At 41.1% G+C, this 26,982-nt stretch overlaps 1 protein-coding gene across 3 annotated transcripts in view; it reads left to right on the forward strand.

Annotated features, from left to right (window-relative positions):
- ACVR1 (activin A receptor type 1) overlaps positions 1-26,982 on the forward strand; it is a 139,497-nt gene that overhangs the window by 99,310 nt on the left and 13,205 nt on the right. For all 3 annotated transcript variants that reach the window (XM_060409911.1, XM_042243831.1, XM_027964937.2), the window contains 5 exons: positions 1,685-1,948; positions 4,113-4,324; positions 11,973-12,072; positions 15,504-15,650; positions 23,394-23,669. In XM_060409911.1, coding sequence (XP_060265894.1) covers positions 1,685-1,948; positions 4,113-4,324; positions 11,973-12,072; positions 15,504-15,650; positions 23,394-23,669 — 999 coding nt within the window. The remainder of the gene's footprint in view (positions 1-1,684; positions 1,949-4,112; positions 4,325-11,972; positions 12,073-15,503; positions 15,651-23,393; positions 23,670-26,982) is intronic.

The raw sequence follows: 26,982 nt of genomic DNA on the forward strand, positions 1-26,982 counted from the left end.
GTTTCTCATCCTCATAGAAATAGATTGGTGCTGGAATTTCTCTTGGATTTCTCTAGGCGAGGAAAAATAAAAGACTACCCCTCGGCTCGTTAGCGTTATTGCTCATTAAAAATGTCTGAGGGCTCTTGCTCCTTGGGGGTGAGTCTGGTGACATACATACACTGTCAGCGGCTATTTTGGATTTTCTGCTTTCGGGCATGTCTCTGCTCTTGGATGAGCCCCTTGTGGTTTTCAAAAGACCTAGCAAGGCAATTATAAATAGAAAGCTTGTGTCTGTGTGTCTGTATGCGCTTACTCCGTGGGACGAGGCACCCACATTACAGTGGGCAGTGAACTATTTTTCACTGCTTTGAAGAGGGAAGAAGAAAGATGAAGAACGCTTCTCTCTTTTTGAGATAACCCACACCTCCACACATACCCACACAAATCTGTGTAAATGAACTTGACATTTTCAAAGACCTTACCTTAAGGTCTCCTCTTGAAAGCACAGCCATCTGACCTGTTATTTTAAGAAGGAAGCCATTCTCTCACTGACCTGCTGCCACAGAGAGTTCAGGGACTAGAAGGCAGCCTATGTGTGCTGCAGACCTTCAGGGGGTTTTGAAAGGCGACACCCCTTTATATGAACATTGCTTTGGTCAAAGTGGTCTCAGCAGACTAATCAGGGGCCTCCAGGAATTGGCTGTTTATACGCTGTCTTCACTTTCCTTCTCCACTAGTGGAAACGGTTGGTACCAGCAAGTCTGAACTAATTATTCTAACACAGGAAAGAAAAGAGTGATTTGAAAGATGAAACTGCAAATGAGTGTTTTCAGAAAGAGACAATTAGGAGGTCTGGTGAGGTATGCTTCACTGATGATCTGTCTTGTGCCTTGGACCAACCTGTGTAGGCTTTTCCTTTAGCCCCACTTGTTACTTTACTGTTCAAACACTGTTCTGTTCCCTTTGTCTTTTTGTGCCTCCATCCTCAATAATTAGTGCCAATTTTTTTTTCTGCCAGGTGAAAATGTTTTAGCAGTGATGAATTCCCATAGTAATTAATGTAAAAACTTAAGTGTTCCCCTACGGAAAAATTAATCTAGACATCTAAGCGAAACTATCGATAATATGGATATGTAATTATAGACCGTGCACCTTTGTGAACTCTTCTGTACTGTTGTGTTTCTGAAGCAGACAGGTGATGGCAGGAACATCAGCTGCCCTTGTGTGAGTAGTTGACGGGGTTTTGTATGCAGCTAGCGGGAGCTGGTATTAGCAGATGCCATGTATCTGGGAGCCTCTTCTACAAAAAATAAAAGTAATGAGCATTATGTTCTGGTAAAAACATTCTGATTCAAGAACTGGGGTATGAGAGCCCACCAGACCAAAGATATCTTGAAAGCCACAATGGAAGAAGTCCATTTTCAGAAGCCTGTAACAGATGATAACCGTTCTTTAGCCTGGTAGGATCTACAAGCACACCCAGCTTATAGAAGCACACTCATATCTTGAGAGGTGATTATTATTTGGTGGTTGGTCAGATGAGAGCTATAAGATCATGACCAGTGGTGATGCTTCACCTGACTTTCGGTTCGGTTAATGTGTTTGTATTGGTCTTGGAGAGACTGCATGATTCTCCCAGTGGGGTTACAACCCACACAGTGATTTTTGTTTGTTTGTCTTCCTTTCTCTCCCCACTTTGCAGATGAGAAGCCCAAGGTAAACCCCAAACTTTACATGTGTGTGTGTGAAGGCCTCTCCTGTGGGAGTGAGGACCACTGTGAAGGCCAGCAGTGCTTTTCCTCGCTGAGCATAAATGATGGCTTCCACGTCTACCAGAAAGGCTGCTTCCAGGTCTACGAGCAGGGGAAGATGACCTGTAAGACCCCGCCGTCACCTGGCCAGGCTGTGGAGTGCTGCCAAGGGGACTGGTGTAACAGGAACATCACGGCCCAGCTGCCTACTAAAGGTTCCCATGGACTTTTCTGTTTCTAGGTGAAGGGTTTTAGTTAGTCTTATCCTGGTTCTTTGTGGGTTAAAGATGTAAGTAGCCACAAGGCTTTCCTCCTAGTCTTTGAACAATGGGTGACAAGGAAGTTAGGTCCAGTGAGTACGAGAAAGGCATGGCCTTTTGGAATTTATAAGGAGGATGGGCGTACTGGGGAAAGTGAGCACAGTGATATCTACTGTGGGGACGATTTGGCAGACCAGATGTCATGAGAGGGTGAGTAGCTCCTGATACCTTTTTCTGAAAGGGGCTATGAGATCATAATTTCTAAAACAGTTGTGCTTATTAGGGACTTGTCTCTATGTGGAGCATGTAGAGAGGGAAATGGAACATAAGGCTCTGGTATATGAGAGGACTACTTTTCCTTCTTAAGAGGAAGGAGACAAAGCCATTCTCCTGTATCAGACGCCCAGTGACCTGTCACTGCAGCCTGAGGCTGGGTGAGATTTCACCTCAACCTTATAGTTTATGTGGGACCGTCTCCATATTATAGTCAATATGGACTTCAGTCCTCTTCCGAAACTGCTTCCCCATAAAATGAGCCCTAAACTGCATCTCAAAGTCCCTACAAATATTAATGTACCTTAATCTGTAGATACAGCCCAAGCCAAATTTACTTTCTTAATATATAGTACATTTTTAACAGGTGTCCTTAATCAATCATACACTCACACAAAAAAGAAACAAACTATAGGAGAGGTTATGAGGAGCATCCAAGGCCAGAAATGCTAACTAGCAAGAGAGAGAGAAAAATGAAAAAATAAAAACAAAAAGAAACAAAAAACTGATATAAGATCATGTTGCATAATTCATAATTTTTAAAGTTATGGTGAGGACCTTAAGGTCTATAGAAAGGTTAAAGTCTGATAAGCAAATAGGATTGAATAATAAAATAGATTTTGTATTAAATGGTTAAAACTAAAAAGGGTACTTGATGGAATAAACTTTTAAACTTTGTGAGTTAAGCTGTGATTAATAGAGTGGATGGACCATGAAAAATGTCTGCATTCACATAAAAATCATGTCTACAGTATGAAAAGTTTCTCATCTGCAGAAGACTCTGCCAGATTAGTGTTGTAATACAAAATTTATTTACTGAAGGAATTTCTAATTTAATTAGGGAGGCATGATGTTTATAATTTAATGTTGTACATAATTAGTTTTATACTTTATCTTACAAATGACATGTACCTTGGAGTATTATGTGCCAAGTTGTTGATTAATTTGGATTTGGAAAGTTTAGAGAAATTTATAAAGGAAATTCAGCTTGAGATTGGATGACTGAAGGGGCCAGGAACATGGAAAGAATATGACCTTCATGGGGAAGAGCAGGGCTTGGTTGTATAATGTCTTAGGAAGGGGTCTGAAATTCAGAGGTGATAATAGCTTTGGGATCTTTTAATTATGACCTTCACTATCCAACTAAGAAGCTTTGACTTAACTCAGTAGACAAGATGAAAGCCTCTGTGACACGTGAGTTAAGTTTAGGTGAATGAATGCATAAATGTTTGAATGGGTAAAGTGATAATGTCGGAGCCAGAGTCAGTGTGTGATTAGGTGCGTGCGTGAATCAAAGAGTGAATGTTTTAAGTGAGTGAATTAATGTTGAATACTTGAGTTAAAGAAAGTTGAATGAATAGGTTCCTAGGCATAAATCATGATGTAAAAATAGCAATGAGAATACAGCAATAGATATCCAAGATAACACTGAAGAGAAGGCCCACAGATTGGATAATTTGGTCTTAACTCAGATAGCACTTTCTCATAGGAATATTGCAGCATAATATCTGTCTGTAAGGGCTTGATGATAAAACATCCTTACAGATCAAATCTTAACAAGGATAGTATCAGATTTATATAGTACTTTATATTTTACAGACACTTTTCACACAGATGCATTAAGTTGGTTCTCAGTGGAATTTTTTCAAAATCCTATTGTGTCTAAGTGAATAATGGTTAAATGACTGGGCTGTTGGCCAGGTATTATGAAGTATTTTAGTTTTAGCACTTTGCGACTTATAAAACTATGTGGTCGGGATCGGGAGCTACTTGTTAGGTATTGGTTATGCTAAATATTAAAAACAGTGATCCTATAGCCAATTACCCTTCTCTCCCCCATCTCCAGGGAAGTCTTTTCCTGGAACACAGAATTTCCACTTGGAGGTTGGCCTCATCATTTTGTCTGTAGTGTTCGCAGTATGCCTTCTAGCCTGCCTACTGGGAGTCGCTCTCCGAAAATTTAAAAGGCGCAATCAAGAACGCCTCAACCCCAGAGATGTGGAATATGGCACCATTGAAGGGCTCATCACCACCAACGTTGGAGACAGCACTTTAGCAGTGAGTCTGGGCTCCAGGGGACCCCTAGCATGACAGAGATGGCTGAAGATGCTTTGTTACTTCAAGTATGAAATGCTAAGAAGTTACTGGTGACTGGACCAAGCGCACTCATACTACTGGTGTCTTATTTCTAAGCAAGTATATGCTGGCTCGCTTATGTGAGTTTAGTCTCCTCTACGTGAGAACATTGTAGACAGACGTTTACATTAAATGAGTGAGTGGATTTATTTTAGTTGAATCTTGGTAGTTATTTTTCTTTTGGGAGTAAAGGGACAGGGACAGACAATGGTCACCTATAATTTTGATGGTGAGAGGGCAGAGTTGGAGTTTATGGTACTCAGTTACTCTATTTTTAGCAATAATAGGGCTTTTAGGAAAAAAAGGCACCCTTTGCCTAATATTAAAAATCACTTTCCTGTCTAGATTATTTTAACACCCTGTAATTTAAGACTTTAAAACCTGACATCCAAAAAAGCAGCTATTACATTTTTTGTGCTCCTGTGCTGCCCCCTTGTGGAGGGCACTCATTTGGTTAAGCCAGTGCTGTCGAATAGAAATACGTGCGGCATGTGTTATTTAAAATTTTCTAGTTGTTGTTGCTGTTCAGTTGCTAAGTTGTGTCCGACTTGTTGCGACCCCATGGACTGTAGCATGTCAGGCTTCCCCGTCCTTCACCATCTCCCAAGGTTTGCTCAAACTCCTGTCCATTGAGTTGGTGATGCCATCCAACCATCTCATCCTCTGTTGCCCCCTTCTCCTCCTGCCCTCAATCTCTTCCAGCATGAGGGTCTTTTCCAGTGAATTGGCTCTTGGCCTCAGATGGCCACAGTATTGGAGCTTCAGCATTGGACCTTCCAATGAATATTCAGGGTTGATTTCCTTCAGGATGGACTGGTTTGATCTCATTGCTGTCTTTAAAAAAGTTAAAAAAACGAAAACAACCCACATATGGTATTAATTTTAAGAATATATTTAACATGACTTAGGTAACATAATAATCATTTCAGTATATAATCATAAAGAATTATTAATGAGATACTTTGCATCCTTTTTATTTAAAATAAACTTTCAAAATCTGTTGTTCATTTGACATGTACAGCACATATCATTCAGGTCAGCCACATTTCTCTGGCTCACTGTCAGCCTTCAGCTTGCACAGAGTTAGAAAACACTGTATTTGTATATTTTAAAGTTACTCTTTTTGTGCAGTTTAAAATGATGAAATCACATTAAGAAGCGACTGTCTTTTTTCACTTTTTGAAATTGTTTGCTACTGCTAAGTCACTTCAGTCGTGTCCAACTCTTAGCGACCGCATAGACAGCAGCCCACCAGGCTCCTCTGTCCCTGGGATTCTCCAGGCAAGAATAATGGAGTGGGTTGCCATTTCCTTCTCCAGTACATGAAAGTGAAAAGTGAAAGTGAAGTCGCTCAGTCATGCCCGATTCTTAGCGAGCCCATGGACTGCAGCCTACCAGGCTCCTCCATCCATGGGATTTTCCAGGCAAGAGTACTGGAGTGGGTTGCCATTGTCTTCTCCATTGAAATTGTTTGTCAAGTGTTAATTTTAAAGCATCTTCAAGCTTTAAGTTGCAAAACAAAAGCAAAAACAATACCCAGCTGTGGATGTGACTGGTGATAGAAGCAAGGTCCAATGCTATAAAGAGCAATATTGCATAGGAACCTGGAATGTCAGGTCCATGAATCAAGGCAAATTGGAAGTGGTCAAACAAGAGATGGTAAGAGTGAACGTCGACATTCTAGGAATCAGCAAACTAAAATGGACTGGAATGGGTAAATTTAACTCAGATGACCATTATATCTACTACTGCAGGCAGGAATCCCTCAGAAGAAATATGAGTAGCCATTGTGGTCAACAAAAGAGTCCAAAATGCAGTACTTGGATGCAATCTCAAAAACGACAGAATGATCTCTGTTCGTTTCCAAGGCAAACCATTCAATATCACAGTAATCCAAGTCTATGCCCCACCAGTAATGCTGAAGAAGCTGAAGTTGAACAGTACTATGAAGACCTACAAGACCTTCTAGAACTAACACTCCAAAAAAGATGTCCTTTTCATTATAGGGGACTCGAATGCAAAAGTAGGAAGTCAAGAAACACCTGGAATAACAGGCAAATTTGGCCTTGGAATACAGAATGAAGCAGGGCAAAGACTAATAGCATTTTGCCAAGAAAATACACTGGTCATAGCAAACACCCTCTTCCAATAACACAAGAGAAGACTCTACACATGGACATCACCAGATGGTCAACACCGAAATCAGACTGATTATATTCTTTGCAGCCAAAGATGAAGCTCTATACAGTCAACAAAAACAAGACCAGAAACTGACTGTGGCTCAGATCATGAACTCCTTATTGCCAAATTCAGACTTAAAATTGAAGAAAGTAGAGAAAACCACTAGACCATTCAGGTATGACCTAAATCAAATCCCTTATGATTATACAGTGGAAGTGAGAAATAGATCTAAGGGACTAGATCTGATAGATAGAGTGCCTGATGAACTATGCATGGAGGTTCGTGACATTGTACAGGAGACAGGAATCAAGACCATCCCCATGGAAAAGAAATGCAAAAAAGCAAAATGGCTGTCTGAGGAGGCCTTACAGATAGCCGTGAGAAGAAGAGAAGCGAAAAGCAAAGGAGAAAAGGAAAGATATAAGCACCCGAATGCAGAGTTCCAAAGAATAGCAAGAAGAGATGAGAAAGCCTTCTTCAGCAATCATTGCAAAGAAATAGAGGAAAACAACAGAATGGGAAAGACTACAGATCTCTTCAAGAAAATTAGCGATACCAAGGGAACATTTCATGCAAAGATGGGCTCGATAAAGGACAGAAATGGTATGGACCTAACAGAAGCAGAAGATATTAAGAAGAGGTGGCAAGAATACACAGAAGAACTGTACAAAAAAGATCTTCACGACCCAGATAATCATGATGGCGTGATCACTCACCTAGACCTAGACATCCTGGAATGTGAGGTCAAGTGGGCCTTAGAAAGCATCACTACGAACAAAGCTAGTGGAGGTGATGGAATTCCAGTTGAGCTGTTTCAAATCCTGAAAGATGATGCTGTGAAAGTGCTGTACTCAATATGCCAGCAAATGTGGAAAACTCAGCAGTGGCCACAGGACTGGGAAAGGTCAGTTTTCATTCCAATCCCAAAGAAAGGCAATGCCAAAGAATGCTCAAAGTACCACACAGTTGCACTCATCTCACATGCTAGTAAAGTAATGCTCAAAATTCTCCAAGCCAGGCTTCAGCAATATGTGAACCGTGAACTTCCAGATGTTCAAGCTGGTTTTAGAAAAGGCAGAGGAACCGGAGGTCAAATTGCCAACATCTGCTGGATCATCAAAAAAGCAAGAGAGTTCCAGAAAATGTCTATTTCTGCTTTATTGACTATGCCAAAGCCTTTGACTGTGTGGATCACAATAAACTGTGGAAAATTCTGAAAGACATGGGAATACCAGACCACCTGAGCTGCCTCTTGAGAAATCTGTATGCAGGTCAGGAAGCAACAGTTAGAACTGGACATGGAACAACAGACTGGTTCCAAATAGGAAAAGGAGTACGTCAAGGCTGTATATTGTCAACCTGCTTATTTAACTTATATGCAGAATACATCCTGAGAAACGTTGGGCTGGAAGAAGCCCACTCTGGAATCAAGACTGCCGGGAGAAGTATCAATAACCTCAGATATGCAGATGGCACCACCCTTATGGCAGAAAGTGAAGAGGAACTAAAAAGCCTCTTGATGAAAGTGAAAGTGGGGAGTGAAAAAGTTGGCTTAAAGCTGAACATTAAGAAAATGAAGATCATGGCATCTGGTTCCATCACTTCATGGGAAATAGATGGGGAAACAGTGGACACAGTGTCAGACTTTTATTTTTCTGGGCTCCAAAATCACTGCAGATGGTGATTGCAGCCATGAAATTAAAAGACATTTACTCCTTGGAAGAAAAGTTATGACCAACCTAGATAGCATATTGAAAAGCAGAGACATTATTTTGCCAACAAAGGTCCGTCTAGTCAAGGCTGTGGTTTTTCCTGTGGTCATGTATGGATGTGAGAGTTGGTCTGTGAAGAAAGCTGAGTGCCGAACAATTGATGCTTTTGAACTATGGCGTTGGAGAAGACTCGAGAGTCCCTTGGACTGCAAGGATATCCAACCAGTCCGTTCTGAAGGAGATAAGCCCTGAGATTTCTTTGGAAGGAATGATGCTAAAGCTGAAATTCCAGTACTTTGGCCACCTCATGCGAAGTGTTGACTGACTGGAAAGGACTCTGATGCTGGGAGGGCTTGGGGGCAGGAGGAGAAGGGGACGACAGAGGATGAGATGGCTGGATGGCATCACTGACTCGATGGACGTGAGTCTGAGTGAACTCTGGGAGTTGGTGATGAACAGGGAGGCCTGGCGTGCTGCGATTCATGGTGTCACAAAGAGTTGGACACGACTGAACGAATGAACTGAACTGAAGCTTTAAGTGAGAATGAGAACCACATGTTATGAGTAGGTTACCTCAAGTGCCGAAGGGAAAAGTAGTAACGTTCTACAGGGGTACTATGCGGAGTCAGATGGTCCCTTTTAAAAAGGCAAAGATCTGTGAATATTAGAAAGATGTTAAAAGTCATGCTGATACCAAATCGATGCTCTCCTTGTCATTGACTGATGAATTGAAAGATGGTCAGGGTGGCAGCTTTTAATGTGATTTGGTGATATTTAATGCCATGACTGTGCACTGCCTAAACCTGTCTTGAATTAAGTCTTGTTCTGCTAGATAACAAAGCTAAAAGTGACTGGGAGTTCTGCAGTTAAGCGTTTTGGCTGAAGAAGACTTGCTCTTACCAGTCTTGGGAGCTCAGGTGCTACACCTGGATGACTGCCCTTAGCCAGCTGTGCAGACATTTGATGGTGGCTGATACACGCTGGGAACTAGCCTATCCTACTGCCCTCTCCATCGCTGGACCGCAGTCAAATTTTGTATGAAAACAAGGGGGAAGAAACCTTGTTTAGCTTTCTTTCCCCTACCTATTTAAATTATGCTACATCAAACTGGGAAGAGAGGGGATAAGGACATTTCATTCACAAAGTAGAAAACCAGTCTTTCTTTAGAAGTATACTTAGAAGTTTATTTCGCATTTTAAGGCAGACTAAATGAGTTCTTTGAGTTAGTAGCCAGGAAGATACAAGGTTGAATCCTGACAAAACTTTAGCAAAAGTATGAGATCGAGTAGTCAGAATTTTGTTTCTTAGAATTGCCAATGTAACTAATCACATGGGGCACTGCTGGGAACCTCTAGACTAAATTACTATCTAAATGGCTTCTATAATTCTGAAAGCAGAATGGTAGCATATGCTAAGATAGTCTTCTCCATTCAGCCATGTTCAGCTCAGTTCAATTCCTCAGTCGTGTCCAACTCTTTGTGACACCATGAACTGCAGCACTCCAGGCCTCCCTGTTCATCACCAACTCCCAGAGTTCACTCAGACTCAAGTCCATTGAGTCAGTGATGCCATCCAGCCATCTCATCCTCTGTTGTCCCTTTTTCCTCCTGCCCCCAATCCCTCCCAGCATCAGAGTCTTTTCCAGTGAGTCAGCTCTTCACATGAGGTGGCCAAAGTACTGGAATTTCAGCTTTAGCATCATTCCTTCTAAAGAACACTCAGGGCTGATCTCCTTTAGAATGGACTGGTTGGATCTCCTTGCAGTCCATGGGACTCTCAAGAGTCTTCTCCAACACCACAGTTCAAAAGCATCAATTCTTCGGTGCTCAGCTTTCTTCACACGTTAAAGGACAGTATATCACGATATGACTTAGTAAATAACACTGTTTGAAGCAAGTCATCATTATTGGTTTACAGACTTGCTTATTTAAGTGATATTCTCATTTACATGACTCAGCAATGTGGACCTTACTAAACAGCTCCCCTGCACTGGAAAAGAAGCCTTGGCATCCAAGAGTTGAAGTAATGTTTGTTAGTCTTTGGTTGATATTTCTCCCCCCCCTCCTCTCCTGAAGTCTATGAACTAGGTTTAGAACCAGGACTGCACATTATTTTAAAAAAACACACAGTTTAATTTTCAAAACTATTCTCTCAAAAAAATGGATGAATAAAGAGAAAAGTGAACAGCAAAAGAGATAGTTAGGGAGATGTGAAACTACTTCCATCTATGTTCAGTTTCTTGCTGATTATCTATTTTGTGGCTTTTAAGAATTCTAAATTTCTTTCTTTGGATGTTCAGATTTTGTTAATTTTGCTGATCAACAGTATTTCAGAGTGGTGCTCAGATTAAGTAAAACACGATGAAATCTGAACAAAGAAATGTATTCCTTCAGCAGGCCAGCTACAATGTTTGGGAAAGGAGGAGCTTTGGGGAGTGTTAGCTCAACATTGCTGTAACATTACCACAATCACCATAGGCGCAGTATTGTTTATTATAGAAAATCCATTCCTGATTCAAAAAGGCATCTGCTTCTTGGCTTGCACTGAGGGTAAGAATGGAAAACTTATGAATGAACTAATTGGGAATCTTTTTTGCAGTGTGTTCATTTTTAAAAGTAGATTTGAAGTGAAGTGAAGTGAAGTGAAAGTCGCTCAGTCGTGTCTGACTCTTTGCGACTCCATGGACTATACAGCCCATGGAATTCTCCAGGCCAGAATACTGGACTGCTAGCCTTTCCCTTCTCCAGGGGATCTTCCCAACCCAGGGACTGAACCCAGGGTCTCCCACATTATGGGCAGATTCTTTACCAGATGAGCCACAAGGGAAGCCCAGAAGTAGATTTGGGGTATGGTTTTATGTTTTAATGGAAGTTATATTTCTTTTTCTCTCTGCTTTGTGGGTAATTGACATCAAGAATGACATATGGTATACGAAATCATGTGTGAGAAAGTTTTGAAAATTGTAAAGCACTATAGAATCTAAAGAATCTTTCATCAGTTAAAAAAAATTTTACGAGTAGACAACAATTTTTTTAAAAAGGAAATGACATAAAGGTATTAATTTCGTGACTCTTGTTCCTTGCCTACCTTAAAGGTAACCTGCATCCTGGACACACTCTCTGCTTGAGTGTACCACTTTGAGGATGCACACGGCCACTGCATTAGAGTTGTTTGTTCCTCATTCCTAATTTGTTTGTTGCTTATTAGAGTTTCTTAGCTGGCATGTCAATTAATGTACATCCCTTGATAGATACCATGAGCAGGGCAGAATAGGGTCAACTGTGCTCAGCCTTTGGACTCGAAAACCTTTTATTTTTGCTCCACTTTCTGTCTACTGCTTTCCTTTGGGCTCAGCCCTGTATTTTGGGCTTTTTAATTTACATCTTTGACTTGGTCCACTCATTTTCTTTCTTCAGCTATTCTGTTCTAAAACTCTGGGTATAAGAAAGGACTACTCAGGAAGATCCCTCAGGGAAACCAATCCCATATTAGGGAAGGGGCTAGCTTCAGGTTTTCCTAAGGAATAAGATCAGTCCTTCATCCACTGGTGCTTTCCATGCACACGCATGGGTCACGTTTCCAGGATTGCAACCTTCATGCAAGTTACACCCAGATGCACGCTCTGACCCGGAAGCAGTTCCTCAATCCTTTCTCTTTCTCCTTGTTTTGAACTACAGGATTTATTGGATCATTCGTGTACATCGGGAAGCGGCTCTGGTCTTCCTTTTCTGGTACAGAGAACAGTGGCCCGTCAGATCACACTGCTGGAGTGTGTTGGTAATTCTCTTTTCCCTTTCTTTGTGGGTTCTGTGCAGGGTTCGCTGTGGTTCTAGAAGGACATGGACCTTGGAAAATCTGCTGCTTCTTGTCTCTTGCTTGTTAAATGTAAGGAGGTGTGAGATAGCCCTGTGGAGTAGCTATGCTTCTACTCTGTGACTTGTGTTGGAGCACTTGAACTTGGTAAAGTTCTTTTCAAAGGAGTCTGCCACTAGTTAGTATAGACAAGACTTAGTCAAAGGCTTTCAGTTTTAAGTAAACCCTTCACGATATTGGGACTACTTGAAAATGAACTAATATGGCTGTTCCTGACCAACGATTGGCATTGGTGAATCTGAGGTAAGTTGGTTTTTGGACAATAATCTTGATTATTGCAAGTTTTTACTTTCTCATTCTTCCCCCTTAAAAAAAAATGAAATAAATCTGCCAAAGCTACCCTTATAACTCCTTTATTTAAAGGAGCTATGTGCATTTCTCTGTGGCCTCTTACATTTTTTTTTCCTGTATCAGAATATATTTGTGTAGAGATGTAATCATAGTGTGTATGTAATGTGTCCCTGGTTTTAGTTTTAAGCTCATACACATTTTCATGTATTTGTACACATCACAGGTATCTGAGTGATCGAGTAATTGTCTATTGAGTAATAACTTTAACAGTACTTGAAAAAAAAATGGCACATATTGCTTCTTTTGAGTGAGCAGAATAAACTTCCAGGAATTGGGGCTCCTGGGTCAGATTTTTAACTTTTTATGCCTTGTCTTATATATTGCTGAATTGTCCTCTTAGAAGATGGTGCAGCATGCTTTTTTTTTTTAAGTCCTGATTTTTTGGATATTTGCAAGTCACATGACAGTTTTCATTAATTTCTCCTTTAGATGGCGTGCAGGGATGGCCACAGTAGCAGTAACGGATTAGAACCATCTTCACACTCTCCTCCTCGTTCTCCCAGTTTGAGAGGCGTGAGCTGGCTTTGCAGCTCCTGCCATCTCATTGTTTTGCTTTCGGGAGGTGACTGGCCATCCTCGGTGGCTTCACCCTTGGCTGCTACCCTCCGACTTTTCTTCCTGGTTTCACGGAAGCCAGGACATCCCCAAATACAGCAGGGGAAGGCGGGTGGGCAGAGGTAGTCAAAACAGTGACTGCCACCTGCAGGAACACAGGCTGCTGGCAGGAGCCTGAGGCCTGCTCTGTAGGTCTGTGGCTATTGTGATTGTTTCTGAACTCCCACTTCATGCTTCTCCACGGTGAACTGTGAGTAGGGAAAATACTAACAAAAGTGGAAAAGCTCCCAACATGCTCACTGCTTACAACCAAGGTGGTTGTCTTATACCAGCTAACATCCTATTTGATTATGAACAAGGGTGACTGGATTGGGTTCAGAGGGCAGAGAAGGGGGACATGACCCCCAACCCTGCTGTCGCATGGTACTCACCATTCATGCAATAGCAGCCCTCAGAGGTGGACCCCAGAGTCCAGAGGACAAGATGATATTGCATCTTTAAAAATGCATACTGTTTGTGGTTGTATCGACACTCTTCAGCATTTTTTAAAATGGTTCAAATTCATCATTTAACTGCCTTAATGCTAAAGAGCCATGCATTTCAGTAGCTTCTAGTGTTCATGTAGTACAGCCTTGGATAAAAATATATGTCACGAACTGTTTGGATAGTATCTTACCATTTTTGGTTCAAAAATACAGGGAATTGGACTAGATCAGTTGTTACAGGTGGTGATCAATGAACCTCTAAATTTCAGGTGTTAAAGTATCCTCTTTTGGGTCTCCATGGCCAGGACTTTGAGGCAGCTCGGCTTCCGTTTTCAGGAACTTATGCATAAGGTTGCATTTGCAAAAAGCATTTGACAACTTAAAAGCCTTTGAAAAGCACTGAAGTAGGTTTCTGTTTCAGTTCTGTCTACTTACGCTGACATCTGTCTCTGTTTCCTTTATAGAAAGGATTTGAGGCAACCATATAGTAATGTCCACAATGCTCTGGGGTATTTTTCTCCCCTTCCTAATGAGAATATCAGGACAAAGGGCTAATAAAGATACAGAATGGAACCAAAGGCAGGAGAAGATTACTGTTCCATTTTGTAGCAGTCCATGCTATAGATCATAGTCTTCATCTTAAACTACAAATGCTGGACAACTGCCATGACTTTATTCAAGTTAACCCAGTACGATTTTTATGACTTGACAGTGGCCCACAGCTTCAGGACATAATCTTCTGGACAGACATGCTCTCCTTCTCCATGTTTGGGTTTGCGGCGGCTTGGTTTTGTAGGAAAGAGCTGTTTCCCTGTACATGCATATATTCCTGTGTATGGTCATTACCAGCCGAGATTACCATCAGCCACTTGCCTTGGTGGATGGCCCCATTGCTCTGCAGGTCGGATCTCCTGCTGTAGTGTTCTAGGTTCCGCGCCCGTCTTCACCTTTGATTATACCCCGTGATGATCCCCACTGTCGCATGGTAACTCCCGCCTCCACCTAACCTCCCTGATCATCTGCCTGTAATTAAGGAGGCGAGCGGAAGCAGGAGCATGTTGTCGACAAGCTGCCAGCTGTGGCGGGACTGTCCTCCATGGATCAGATCACAGCTAGTCACCGTGCTTTGAAAACGTCTTCTCCAAATGGCCTTTTCGGTGTTGCCCACTTGTGGCCTCACAGGGACTGTCTCACAAGGGAACACCCATAACCAGTGTCAGAAATCAGGACTGTTCTGGGATTACTAAGACTTTGCAGATCCTCTTTGGAAATATATCCTCTGCCAAGAAACCCTTTACGGACGGCAGCGGCTGCCCGTCTATTTCCTACATCAGTATTGCTCTGTTTGTGTGTGCGTGTGTTAATCCTTCAGAGCACACATCTCAAACTTCATAGTCTCCTTTGTGAAAAATATAAAGGCCTATGTAAATTCACCAATTTGGACTCTTAGAAAATGCCTGTGTTGATCCATTATGAAGGGGAGGAATCACATAAGCTATTCAATTTAGCCACATACATGTTTCTTGGTTTTCATCAACACTGAAGTCTAATAATCTATACCATTTCCTGAGTCTTACTAACTTTCATGTGCTTTTACAAACCATATGCGTTTCATACCTTTTAAGAGAGGGATGTAAATGTAAACTCTGTAGCTAGCAGCTCATTGTACGAATGCAGGTTCTGAGAGTGTTTAATGTGATATCACAATAGGCTGGGAGGGGCAGTTTCCACCTTGCTTTCGGATGTCTTTACAAGCAAGAGGTAGTGGTATTTATCAGGTTGGTCATAACATCTTACAGAAAAACCCAAATGAACTTTCTGGCCAACCCAGTATATTCCCTACTGGCATTTTTCCAAGGGAGGGGTTGAGCGTGGCGGGCACAGTGTAAATGGTAACCTGTCCTGTCCTCCTGCCCGGTGTCACCTCTGCGCTGCTTTCCACAGGGAAGGGCAGGTATGGCGAGGTGTGGAGGGGCAGCTGGCAAGGGGAGAACGTCGCTGTGAAGATCTTTTCCTCCCGGGATGAGAAGTCGTGGTTTAGGGAAACAGAATTGTACAACACTGTGATGCTGAGGCATGAAAATATCTTAGGTAAGTACACAATTCCCTCATCAATTTTTTTCTAGAAAGAAATAACTGCCTGCCTTTGCCCTCTCTGATTGGGTGTGTGTGAATGTGCAAGTCTCTCCTGAATGGTGACATAGGGACCGTCAGCATTTATATACACTGTTGAATTTTCCTTTCACACCAATCTCTTGTTTAAATCTGCAGAGAAGCTAAGTTTGAAGATTCTCTGGATGATGAAAAGGAAATTGTTATTGCTAAGTCTTCCTCTGCAGGTTGTTATTTAAATAACAAAAATTTGCCCCATATTGTTCACTTCAAGGCTTCCTCCGTAGTTCTGCTTACCCCACCCTTTTTGAATATTTATTACTTGAATCAAGCTAAGAAAGATCTTTGGACGATTTCCTAGAGATTCATAGCTCCCAGGGACATCATAATTAAATGCACATTCCTTCAAACAAGGCATTGCTTTTTAAAGCCCAGATTTAGAGAGGGATTTAGCATACATTTTAATTTGGAAACTAAAGCTTGGAAACATTTGTGAAATATGTGGAGAGCTGATTGAAATACTGCTATGGAAGTATAAAGGGTTAGAATATTTCTTGAGTCCGTCGACTTCTTTTTGAGGAGTTTCTCTAAATGTGTTTATACTAATACCTGTGCGAGGAGTGCTGCCTGGAGTGCTTCTTTAATAGTGGATGTAAAGTATCTCTAGAATCTGACTCTTTATTATAGGATAGTGTGGGCTACTTCATGGCTGTTGGGTTGGGTATGGCTTATAGCAAGGCCGCTGCCAGAATGCACTTCTGTTCCAGCACTGCCAGTGTAATGTTTGCCAGTGTGATAATGAAGCCCGAGTCAGTCCAGTCCAGTCCAGTCGCTCAGGCGTGTCCAACTCTTTGCGACCCCATGAATCGCAGCACGCCAGGCCTCCCTGTCCATCACCAACTCCCGGAGTTCACACAGACTCGCGTTCATCGAGTCTGTGATGCCATCCAGCCATCTCATCCTCGGTCGTCCCCTTCTCCTCCTGCCCCCAATCCCTCCCAGCATCAGAGTCTTTTCCAATGGGTCAACTCTTCGCATGAGATGGCCAAAGTACTGGAGCTTCAGCTTTAGCATCATTCCTTCCAAAGAAATCCCAGGGCTGATCTCCTTCAGAATGGACTGGTTGGATCTCCTTGCAGTCCAAGGGACTCTCAAGAGTCTTCTCCAACACCACAGTTCAAAAGCATCAATTCTTCGGCGTTCAGCCTTCTTCACAGTCCAACTCTCACATCCATACATGACCACAGGAAAAACCATAGCCTTGACTAGACAGACCTTAGTCGGCCAAGTACTGTCTCTGCTTTTCAATATGCTATCTAGGTTGGTCATAACTTTCCTTCCAAGGAGTAAGCGTCTTTTAATTTCATGGCTGCAGTCACCATCTGCAGTGATTTTGGAGCCCCAAAAAATAAAGCCTGATACTGTTTCCACTGTTTCCCCATCTATTTCCCATGAAGTGATGGGACTGAATGCCATGATCTTAGTTTTCTGAATGTTGAGCTTTAAGCCAACTTTTTTGCTTTCCTCTTTCACTTTCATCAAGAGGCTTTTTAGTTCCTCTTCACTTTCTGCCATGAGGGTGGTGTCATCCGCCTATCTGAGGTTATTGGTATTTCTCCCTGAAATCTTGATTCCAGCTTGTGTTTCTTCCAGTCCAGCGTTTCTCATGATGTACTCTGCATAGAAGTTAAATAAGCAGGGTGACAATATACAGCCTTGACGTACTCCTTTTCCTATTTGGAACCAGTCTGTTGTTCCATGTCCAGTTCTAACTGTTGCTTCCTGACCTGCATACAGATTTCTCAAGAGGCAGGTCAGGTGGTCTGGTATTCCCATCTCTTTGAGAATTTTCCACAGCTTATTGTGATCCACACAGGCAAAGGCTTTGGCATAGTCAATAAAGCAGAAATAGATGTTTTTCTGGAACTGAGTCAAGTTGTCTGCAAATCATGGTGTGAAAGTTGTTCGATGCTTGACTCTTACCGGTTTGATGGTGTGTTTCGTCTCAGAACCGTCTGTTTCTGGTGTCCTTTTCTCCTCTTCCCCTCCCCACTGGGCCCCGGGCCTCACCTAGTTCTCCTCGCTTGTGCTGCTGCTGTTGGTCTTGCCTTTCCAGTCCATCTTGTGATACTAAGTTATCTTCCACTGGGAAGCTGAGATGCTTCTGCTCAAGATGTCTTTGACTCTCATACTGCTTGCAACATCTGTGACGTCTGAGCCCGGCATTCCAGGTGCTCCGTTCTGAGGTCTCAAGGGGTCCCTGCTGCTTCCTCTATACACGTGCCCACACGCAGCCACTTCCGGTGTTTGCTATTCCTAGGTATCATCCATGCATTTGTCGTGTGGCTGCTGCTCACCCACTATCCCCATACCCCTGCTCCAGCCACCCCTTCTTGCGTCGAAACTTCTCAGTTCCTTCCAGACTCTCCCAAGGGAGCTTACCTGTACTCTTCTGCCCTCCTGTACTTTGTACCTCCACTAGATAACCCTTATCATACACTGCCTTATATCGTAGTTTGTGTGTGTGTTACAACAGTAACGATTAGTTACCGTGCAGTAAGCCCTGCTGCATGTCATGTCCATTTTCTCATTAATCCTCACCTTGACTGTAGAAGGGTAGATACTCCTGTTTTCCTGGTTGTAACTGATAAGGTTTTTGTTTTAACACCCAGTCCCAGGGACAGTTCCCTGCACGTGGTAGGTGCTCAGTAAATATTGATTAATTTGGATTTAATCACTCTGGGAATTTGAAAGCCACCTTTGCAATACAATTCATGGGAAAGAAGTTAGGTTCCCTCAGTGTGATCACAGAAGGCAAAACATCGTCCACTTCTTGTTACCCAATGATCCTCGGAAATTCTGAATTAATGAGTTCTGGTACCCTCATCATAATTACAGCTACATAGATTAATTTTACTGTGTAGTCAGTCCCTTTAGTTGAGAAGGCACATAGAAAATGTACCAACTTTTTCAGTTGAACTTCTTCTTTAGCAGCTTTTTGGATGTAGAGGCTTGGAGGTTTTCTGTGATCATTTTCTTTTCTATCAGAAGAGCATATTGTTTTGAATATGAGATCATGATTTCCCCCACCCCTGAGTACTGCCAACTCTAGCCCCCAAGAAATACATAATTGTACACACACATACACACACAGTTCTGGGCCCTCACTGTTTATCTCCCTAAAGCAATCAACTCTTTCTTCTGCTTTGTCTGGTGTAGAAGTCAGCAGGTAAGTGAATGATGGGAGGCTGTGTTATGGTGTTTGGAACAGTGTCTGGGAGTTTGGGAAGCTGGTTTCTACTCACATAATTAGAGGCCCACCGTGTGACTCTGGGCCAGAGTTGTATGTTTCTGAGCATCCTTTTCCTCATCACTAAAACCAGGGAGATTGAGTAAATGTAAGAAATTCAGTCCAAAACTTTTTTTTTGGCCAAGCTACACAGCCTCTGGGATGTTCACCGTCCAGGGATTGAACCCTGTCTGGTAGTGAAAACACTGTGTCCTAATAAACCACTGGGTCACCAGGGAATTCCTGTCATCTTACATTCTTTTTTAAAAAATTATGGTACACATGATATCACTTACATGTTAAATCTAAAATATGACATGAATTTATCTCTAAAACACAAACAGACTCACAGATGTAGAGAACAGACTTGTGGCAGCGGGGAGTGGAGGATGGTGGAGGGAAGTATTGGGAGTTTGGGACTAGCAGATGCAAACTTAAATATGGAATGGGTAAACATCAAGGTCCTACTCTATAGCATAGGGAACTATATTCAATATCCTGTGATAAACAGTAATGGGGAAGAATATGAAAAAGAATGTGTATATACGTATAACTGAATCACTGTGCCATACAGCAGAAATTAACATGACACTGTACATCAACTATCCTTCAAGAAAATAAATTTTTAAAAGAGAATTATAGCACTAAAAAAATTACGGTACAGTATCCATTAAGTTGACTATTTTAATCATGTAAGTGAGATGTAAGTACATTCATATTGTGCAGCCATTACACTCCATCTGTAGAAGTATCTCAAACTCTTAAAAGGTACTGATTCACCATTTAATATCAGAACTTTTCTAGACCAACTGGAAGGAAACTACCTAAAAGATACTAAATTACAAAATTTGGGGTTGTAATTGAACCCGGAGCTATTTTGAACTACGAGTAACCAACTGTACTTGAACACTTACTGTGTGGTACACATCTTACAAAGCATTTTACCTGTACTAATTCTTTTATTCTCACAGTAACCCTTTTAAGTATAGGACGGTGCTATTCATATCTTAGAAACAGGGAAACCAAGGTGGTGATTTTCTTTATATTTAATATAATCTTTAAAAATTTTTTCTTTTAAATTTTTAATTGGAGAATAATTGCTTTACGATGTTGTATTGGTCTCTTCTGTACAACAGTGTCAATCAGCCATAAGTAGACATATGTCCCCTCCCTGTTGAGCCTCTCTCCCAGCCCCCAAGACGGTGATTTTATGTGACAGGTGGGCTCACCCAGCTCAGGATGGTGAGCCATGTGAATGCCTAGTAGTGCTGTCCTGGAGCCTAACACTCTCAAACCCTATGCTCCACGGCATGCTGACCTCACTCCTCCACGGTCAGAGCTGCCTGGCGCCTGGTTCCCACAAGAGCTGCCACTCAAGAGGCTCACAAGGGTACTGCTTACCTCACTTAAGAGTTGGGTTTTATTTTCTTGAGCCTGGGAAGATGGCTTTGGCTGTTCTGAAAGAGGCTTTTGCCCTAATCACTTTCTCTCTGTGTTATGAACACATCAAATGGTCGGGCCAGACTTCCAACTTATGGGCACCTGTTCAGTCTCCACTAACAGTAGAGGGCTTTGACTCAAACTGCAAATGCCCCATAAAATTGCTCTAGCATGTTGAAGCAAATGTAGTTACAAATTCACACTTGAGTGGTAAACAGCTTTTAAAAATCCTACTTATTTGAAAGTCAGTTTTCTTGAAGGTCTAAAGCATAATTAAGGGCCAGGAAAAATCCCTTTCTGAGAACCTGGGGACTTAGAGGAGGTGAGAGAATGAATCTTATTTACTTATTTATTTAATTAATCACTCAATCAGTCAGATGCTGTTCTCCCTTGGCCAGAGGAATCAATAAAGGCTACACAAATTTATCACAGTGATTTAATTTCTTTTGAGTGATGCTTCTATAGTTTGGGATACTCATTTTTGAGAAAGTCATTAAAGATGGATATCGTGGTATAAAATGATTAAGCAGAAACATTTAAAAATTGAAGTATAGTTGATTTACAATGTTGCATTAATTTCTGCTATACAGCAAAGTGATCTATTTATACACACACACACACACACACACACATTATTTTATGTGTTCTTTTTCTGTTATGGTTTAATCTCAGGATATTGAATATAGTTCCGTGTGCTATATGATAGTGTATTCCCTGATGGCTCAGTGGGTAAAGAATCTGCCAGCAATGCAAGAGACACAGTAGATGCTGGTTAGATCCCAGAGTCAGGAAGATCCCCTGGAGGAGGAAATGGCAACCCACTCCAGTATTCTTGCCTGGCGAATCCCATGGATCAAGGAGCCTGGTAGGCTACAGTCCATGGAGTCACAAAGACTCAGACACAACTGGACGACTAAGCACCAGCGCAGCTATATAATAGGACCTTGTTGTAGCAGAAATCTTTTCTACATCTAAGTGCACAGTTTGATTTACGTTGTGGTCAGCTAAGGGTTCCAAGAGCATCAGCTATGGGGACACAAAGGCTGGAGAACTGAAGAGGGAGAGACTGAGGCTGGCTGTGGGGCCCACCTTAGAGGAAGCGGGAGAAAGACGAAGATCCAAGGTGCAAAGTGTTCCTCAGTTCACTTCACAGATGCCCCATGGTACAGATGTCAGGATTGTCTTTCTCTGAGTAGAAGCCAGCCTGTCTGAAGGCAGGATGAATTGGTAGGGAAGAGAATGGGTTCTAGAGCCAGACTGCTGGCTGGCTTACTGACGTTGATGTCAATGACCTTAACGTTACTGGCCTTAATGTCAGTAACATTACTGACCTTAGTGTCAGTGACTTTAATGTTAGTGATGTAATCCATCCCGTTCATGTGGTTGGTTGTTGGAGGATTGTACGTGAGGTGTTTAAACCTGTCTCTGGCACACTGCTAGTTCTCACTAATTAGTAACAGCTTCTGTTGATGATGATCAGATTAGGTACTTTTCTCTGTTCCCAGCACTTTCTTATGCAAGGTATGGTGCATCAGGGCAGCTAGCATCAAATTTGGAGTTAGCAACTTAATCGCTGTGTGATCCTTGGCACCTCCCAGCAGCAACTCAATTATTTGTAAAATGAGTATAAGGTTATTTATCCAACTGGTCTATTGAGAAAAATCCCAATTTGTGAAAATATTATAAAAATCAAAATTTCTCAAAGTGTTACCAATTTTATATAAAGTACTTCATCTAAAGTAAAGCATTTTAAGTGTTTTCCTTTTCTTTCATTCTTTCACAAGTCATTTAATTCTTCAAGTCTTATCTTTTTAAATTTTTATTCTCTTTTTTTAAAAAAAATCCCCTTATATTTCTAAGTTCTAAATTTCACTCTCCATCAAGTGTGTTCATAAGGCATAGATCTATGTTAGGAAAGCATCTCTGTAGCAGAAAAGACAGGTACACTATTTCACAGGTTAAGAAGCGCCTCTGACTTCAAGTTCCTTCAGTGTGCTGAAAAGTTCCCTCAGAATGTCTAGAAAAGTTTCTTCTTTCCTCTGTATCTACATCTTTCACTATCTCACTTCTTTAACATTTTATTGAAGTATAGTTGACTTACAGTGTCATATTAATTTCTGCTTTACACACAGTGGCTCGGTTATACATATAAATTGTCATATTCTTTTCTTGTATGGTTTATCACAGGATGAGTCTCTCACTTCTTTTCGAGACCACTTCAGTAGTCACTTCTTGATGGAAGCCTCCTGTAACATCTAGTCTGAGTTATTATGATTCCCTGCTCTGGGCCCCTGTTGTCCTTTGCACATATTAGTATACAGTAAGGCTGTTTTCACATTATACTGTAATTTTTCCTTTTCAAATCTGTGTTTTCTAGCCTACAAATAACCATCATCTTGATTGCCCTGTGTGACTGACGAAGAGGATGCTTGTTATATTTGATAGATTCCTTTTTAAATTTAATGAATCAATCAGCTATTTAATATAAACTCACCCCTTGATTTTACAACAGAGACAATCCAAAGAGCCTAAATGAGTTGTCCAATATTACACAGCAGATCACAGGCAGATCGAGACTGGAACACAGGTGTCTAGGTTCTAGGTTTTGTGTTCTGTCTGGGTGGACGATGAATGATCTGTGCTTGGAATGCCAGCATGATGAAGGGTTTGACACTATTACTGTAGTTAAGAACAAAGACATTATTCCTATCTGAATCTTAATGCAATGTAAAATATTTTTAAAAGGTAAAAAAAAAATTTAAGGATTATTTACAATGGAAGTGAATATGAAAATTTCCTATTCATTAGCAGTGCCTTTCGAATGCATTAAGTACATTCTGTTTCTCTGCTGATGCCTCTGTAAACCTTCTTTCATGGTAGTTGATGAGTTTAATTATTTTTGTCATGGGTGCTCTCTACTATATGGGTCACTGTTTCTGTGTACTAAAGCTGTAATGTGGAATTCTCACTTGTCTGTTAATTTTTGTCTCCAGGTTTCATTGCTTCAGACATGACATCAAGACACTCCAGTACACAGCTGTGGTTAATCACACATTATCATGAAATGGGATCCCTGTACGACTACCTTCAGCTTACTACTCTGGATACAGTGAGCTGCCTGAGAATAGTTCTGTCCATAGCTAGTGGTCTCGCACATTTGCACATAGAGATCTTTGGGACCCAAGGGAAACCAGCCATTGCTCACCGAGATTTAAAAAGCAAAAACATCCTGGTTAAGAAGAATGGACAGTGTTGCATAGCAGATTTGGGTAAATTTTTTAAAGTATTTTTTAATTTACTGTTTTTTAACTTTTGTCATGTTCCCTTTTAGCTGGGTTGCATCTTTTTCTCTCCTAACACTGTTAAGAAAAATTTCAGGAATGCAAATTGAAATGGCTTCATGGTGAACACCTGTATATTTACCACCTAGATTCTCCCATGAACATTTTACTGTTATCACTTATCCAGCCTCCTATTTATCAGTACACCTCAGTCTTTGTACATTTCAGAGTAAACTACAGACAAAAGAGCCCTTCTTTCCAGTGGCTTCAGCATACACACCACTGTATCATCACTGGAAGTTTTTGTTTACTTTTTTCTTTTCAGGTAAAATTTACACTTCACATTAATTGCACAGATCTTAACTCTTCAGAGTTTTGACAGATGCTGTAACGTCCAAATCCCTGTTAAGATACAGACCTTCCTATTACCTCAGAAGGTCATTTTGGGCTGGTTCAGTTCGTTCCTGCCCCAACCCAACCTGAGAGGCAACCACTACTGGTGCTTTCTGATTTCACAAGCCTTTACAGAAAGTAGGTACACCGTTAAGTAAAATGGAATGAGTTTATCTTTAAAATGGTATCTAAAGTTGTTCTTCTGTAACCAATGCAAAATTATATAAATCAAAGAGGCGGGGGGAAATCCCCAAAACAATTTACCATTTGCTCTGCTGAGATATCTCATTCTTAGGTGGTGGAGTGATTCTTAACGTAGCTTTAATTGCATTATAAATAAGATTATTTTCATTTACAGTGGCATTCTATATAAAACCTACTTACCCTAGACCCCTAGAATATTGGCTGAATGATAGGCTAATGAGAACTGAATTTAATATTGGGTCTTCATTGCAGTGAACTACTGGGGATGCCCACTCTACTTGGATAAAAAATGTTTATCTTATTTTCATATCATTGTAGGTCTTGTAGGTACGCTAATAAAGGTTTAGGCAGTATGAGCTCTAATTATATAAATGATAAAATTGTTTGTTATTAAACACAATATTTGACATATCAGAAAATTTTATTTATCTTGAATCCCTTTAAAGTCCTTGTGTTCGTGTTGAGAAATTATTTTACAGTGTTTTCCAAGTGTGAGAAGGCATGCCACTAACATTTTTGTTGTGGCAAGCTGTGGTGCAGAAGACTGTTACGACTATGCCAGGAGTTATGAAGCTAAGGTGATTTGCGTTTCCCAGTTATTGACCCAGTATTTTTGTGCAGGTCCTTTCCTCTGTTTACCTGCCCTAACTGCTGACCTGCTTATACTCCGTGCAAGAGTGGGGGAGCTTAGCAAGGGGGATTTCAGTGTTTGATGCTGTGCCTGTACTTCTCTGTTGTTGGAAACTTTTATAATAGTGTGTTCATGTATTAATTCATGTTACTGAAAGTCAGTTATACCTCACACGATTCTTGTGTAAGATTCAGAAATTTTATAAATGCTTTGCAAATAATCATTTAAATGGTAGATACTGTTATAGTCCAGAGGCGAAGGGAAGATGGGCAGACTGAGGCAGCTGTTGGTTTTGGTTTATGGGACTTGGGAGAGATTTGCAGCAAAGTCAACTGATTATTTAATTACATTTATTTTGGCCTACAGCCCTCCACTTGGATTCATGGTGTCAAACACAACTTTGTATTTTAAGGGGTGTTCAGGGAAGTAGATCAGTAGTACAGGAGATAGTTCCTATGCAACCACAATTTATATTAGCTTTTTACTTTATACCTAGAAATTAAGAGTCACAATTATGTTGTTATTAATATTGCAAAACTACCAGTATTTTAGCAAAAATACCAGTATTTTCCTAACTTTTGATTATAAAAAAATTCAAACATAAAGACTGAAAAAATAGTTTGATGATCATTCATATCCACAATACCTAGATTCAACAGTTATTAAAATTTTGCCAAATATATGTGGCTGAATATATATATTTGCAAATTCATTAGAAGATAAACTGTAGACATCACAATTCTTTACTCCTAAATGCTTCAAAATGAACCCCTTAGAAATACTTCTCTTGCATAATCATACTTTATCACACCTAAAAGTTACTGATTATTCTTTAATATCATTTACTGTATCCATTTTCAAGTTTTTCCAGGTTTTTTGAAATAGGAATTGAGGCACATTTCATTTGGTTGGTTTGTCTCTTTAGTTAGTGTAATTACTGATTACTGGAAAACAAATTACCGCTAAAACTTAGCAGCTTAGAAGAACACAAATTTATTATCTTACCCAGTCAAGTCAGCAGTCTCAGAACAACTCGAGTCTATGGTTCTGGCTCCTGATCTTAGAGGGGTAACAGTCAAGCTGAACAACTCGGCTCTATATTTCTAGCTCATGATCTTAGAAGGGTAACAGTCAAGCTCAACTCAAGTCTGTGGTTCTGGCTCAGGGTCTTAGAGGGGTAACAGTCATGCCGTCAGTCAGGACTGCAGGCATCTGAAGGCTTGCTTGGGGCTGGAGGAACCTCCAGGATGGCTCACTCACATGACATGCTCGACTCCTTATCATATGGTCCTGTTCACTGGGCTGCTGGAGTGTCCTCCAACACTATGAATGACCCCAGAGAGCAAACAGGGAAACATATGCCTTCTATGTCCTAATCTTGAAAATAACACACACTTTTCTGCCATGTTGTCTTTGATGGTCCAGCCCATGCTGAAGGCATAAGGAATTGAGTTTCCCCTCTTTAAGGGAGAAGTTTCAAAACACTCATGGGTATGTTTTTAAACCACCACAGCTAGCATCTCCATGCCTATTTAAACTGCACTTGTTTTGTATTCTGTTATCTTCACTATTTGGTTCTGGAAATGGTGAAGGGGCATATATGATTTGGGAAATGTTCATAGTAGCTGTGGAATCTTAGGATTGATTATAAAATTAAGGGAAAGAGGAACCAGTTGCTGGTGTCTCTGGTAATTATTAAGGCTGAGATAACATGCATGCTATCTCCCGGCTTTATATGGAGTCGTCATCCCACCCATTCAGAGCCACGGACTGGGGGGAGAAGCATCCTCCACAGATGACCTGAGGGATCCCCACCGGGATACAAAGGTTTACACAGCCTGCTAACTCCACTCTGGCAATTTTCATTATTCTCAGTGTCAGAGAAAAGATCATCTTCAGTTGGTCTGCCTATGCATCAAAAATTCCATTCTCAAATAAACCAAGCATGTATCTGTCCCTTGGTCTGTGAGGCATGTGGGTCTCTTTAGTTGGCTGGTGAATTATGAAATGAGTCATGGCTTAAGAAAGTGCTTCAAAACCATTTAACGTGAGAGCTGTGCTTTGAATCTGGGG

Source organism: Ovis aries, chromosome 2, assembly GCF_016772045.2.
Source record: "Ovis aries strain OAR_USU_Benz2616 breed Rambouillet chromosome 2, ARS-UI_Ramb_v3.0, whole genome shotgun sequence".
NCBI classification, from domain to species: domain Eukaryota; kingdom Metazoa; phylum Chordata; class Mammalia; order Artiodactyla; family Bovidae; genus Ovis; species Ovis aries.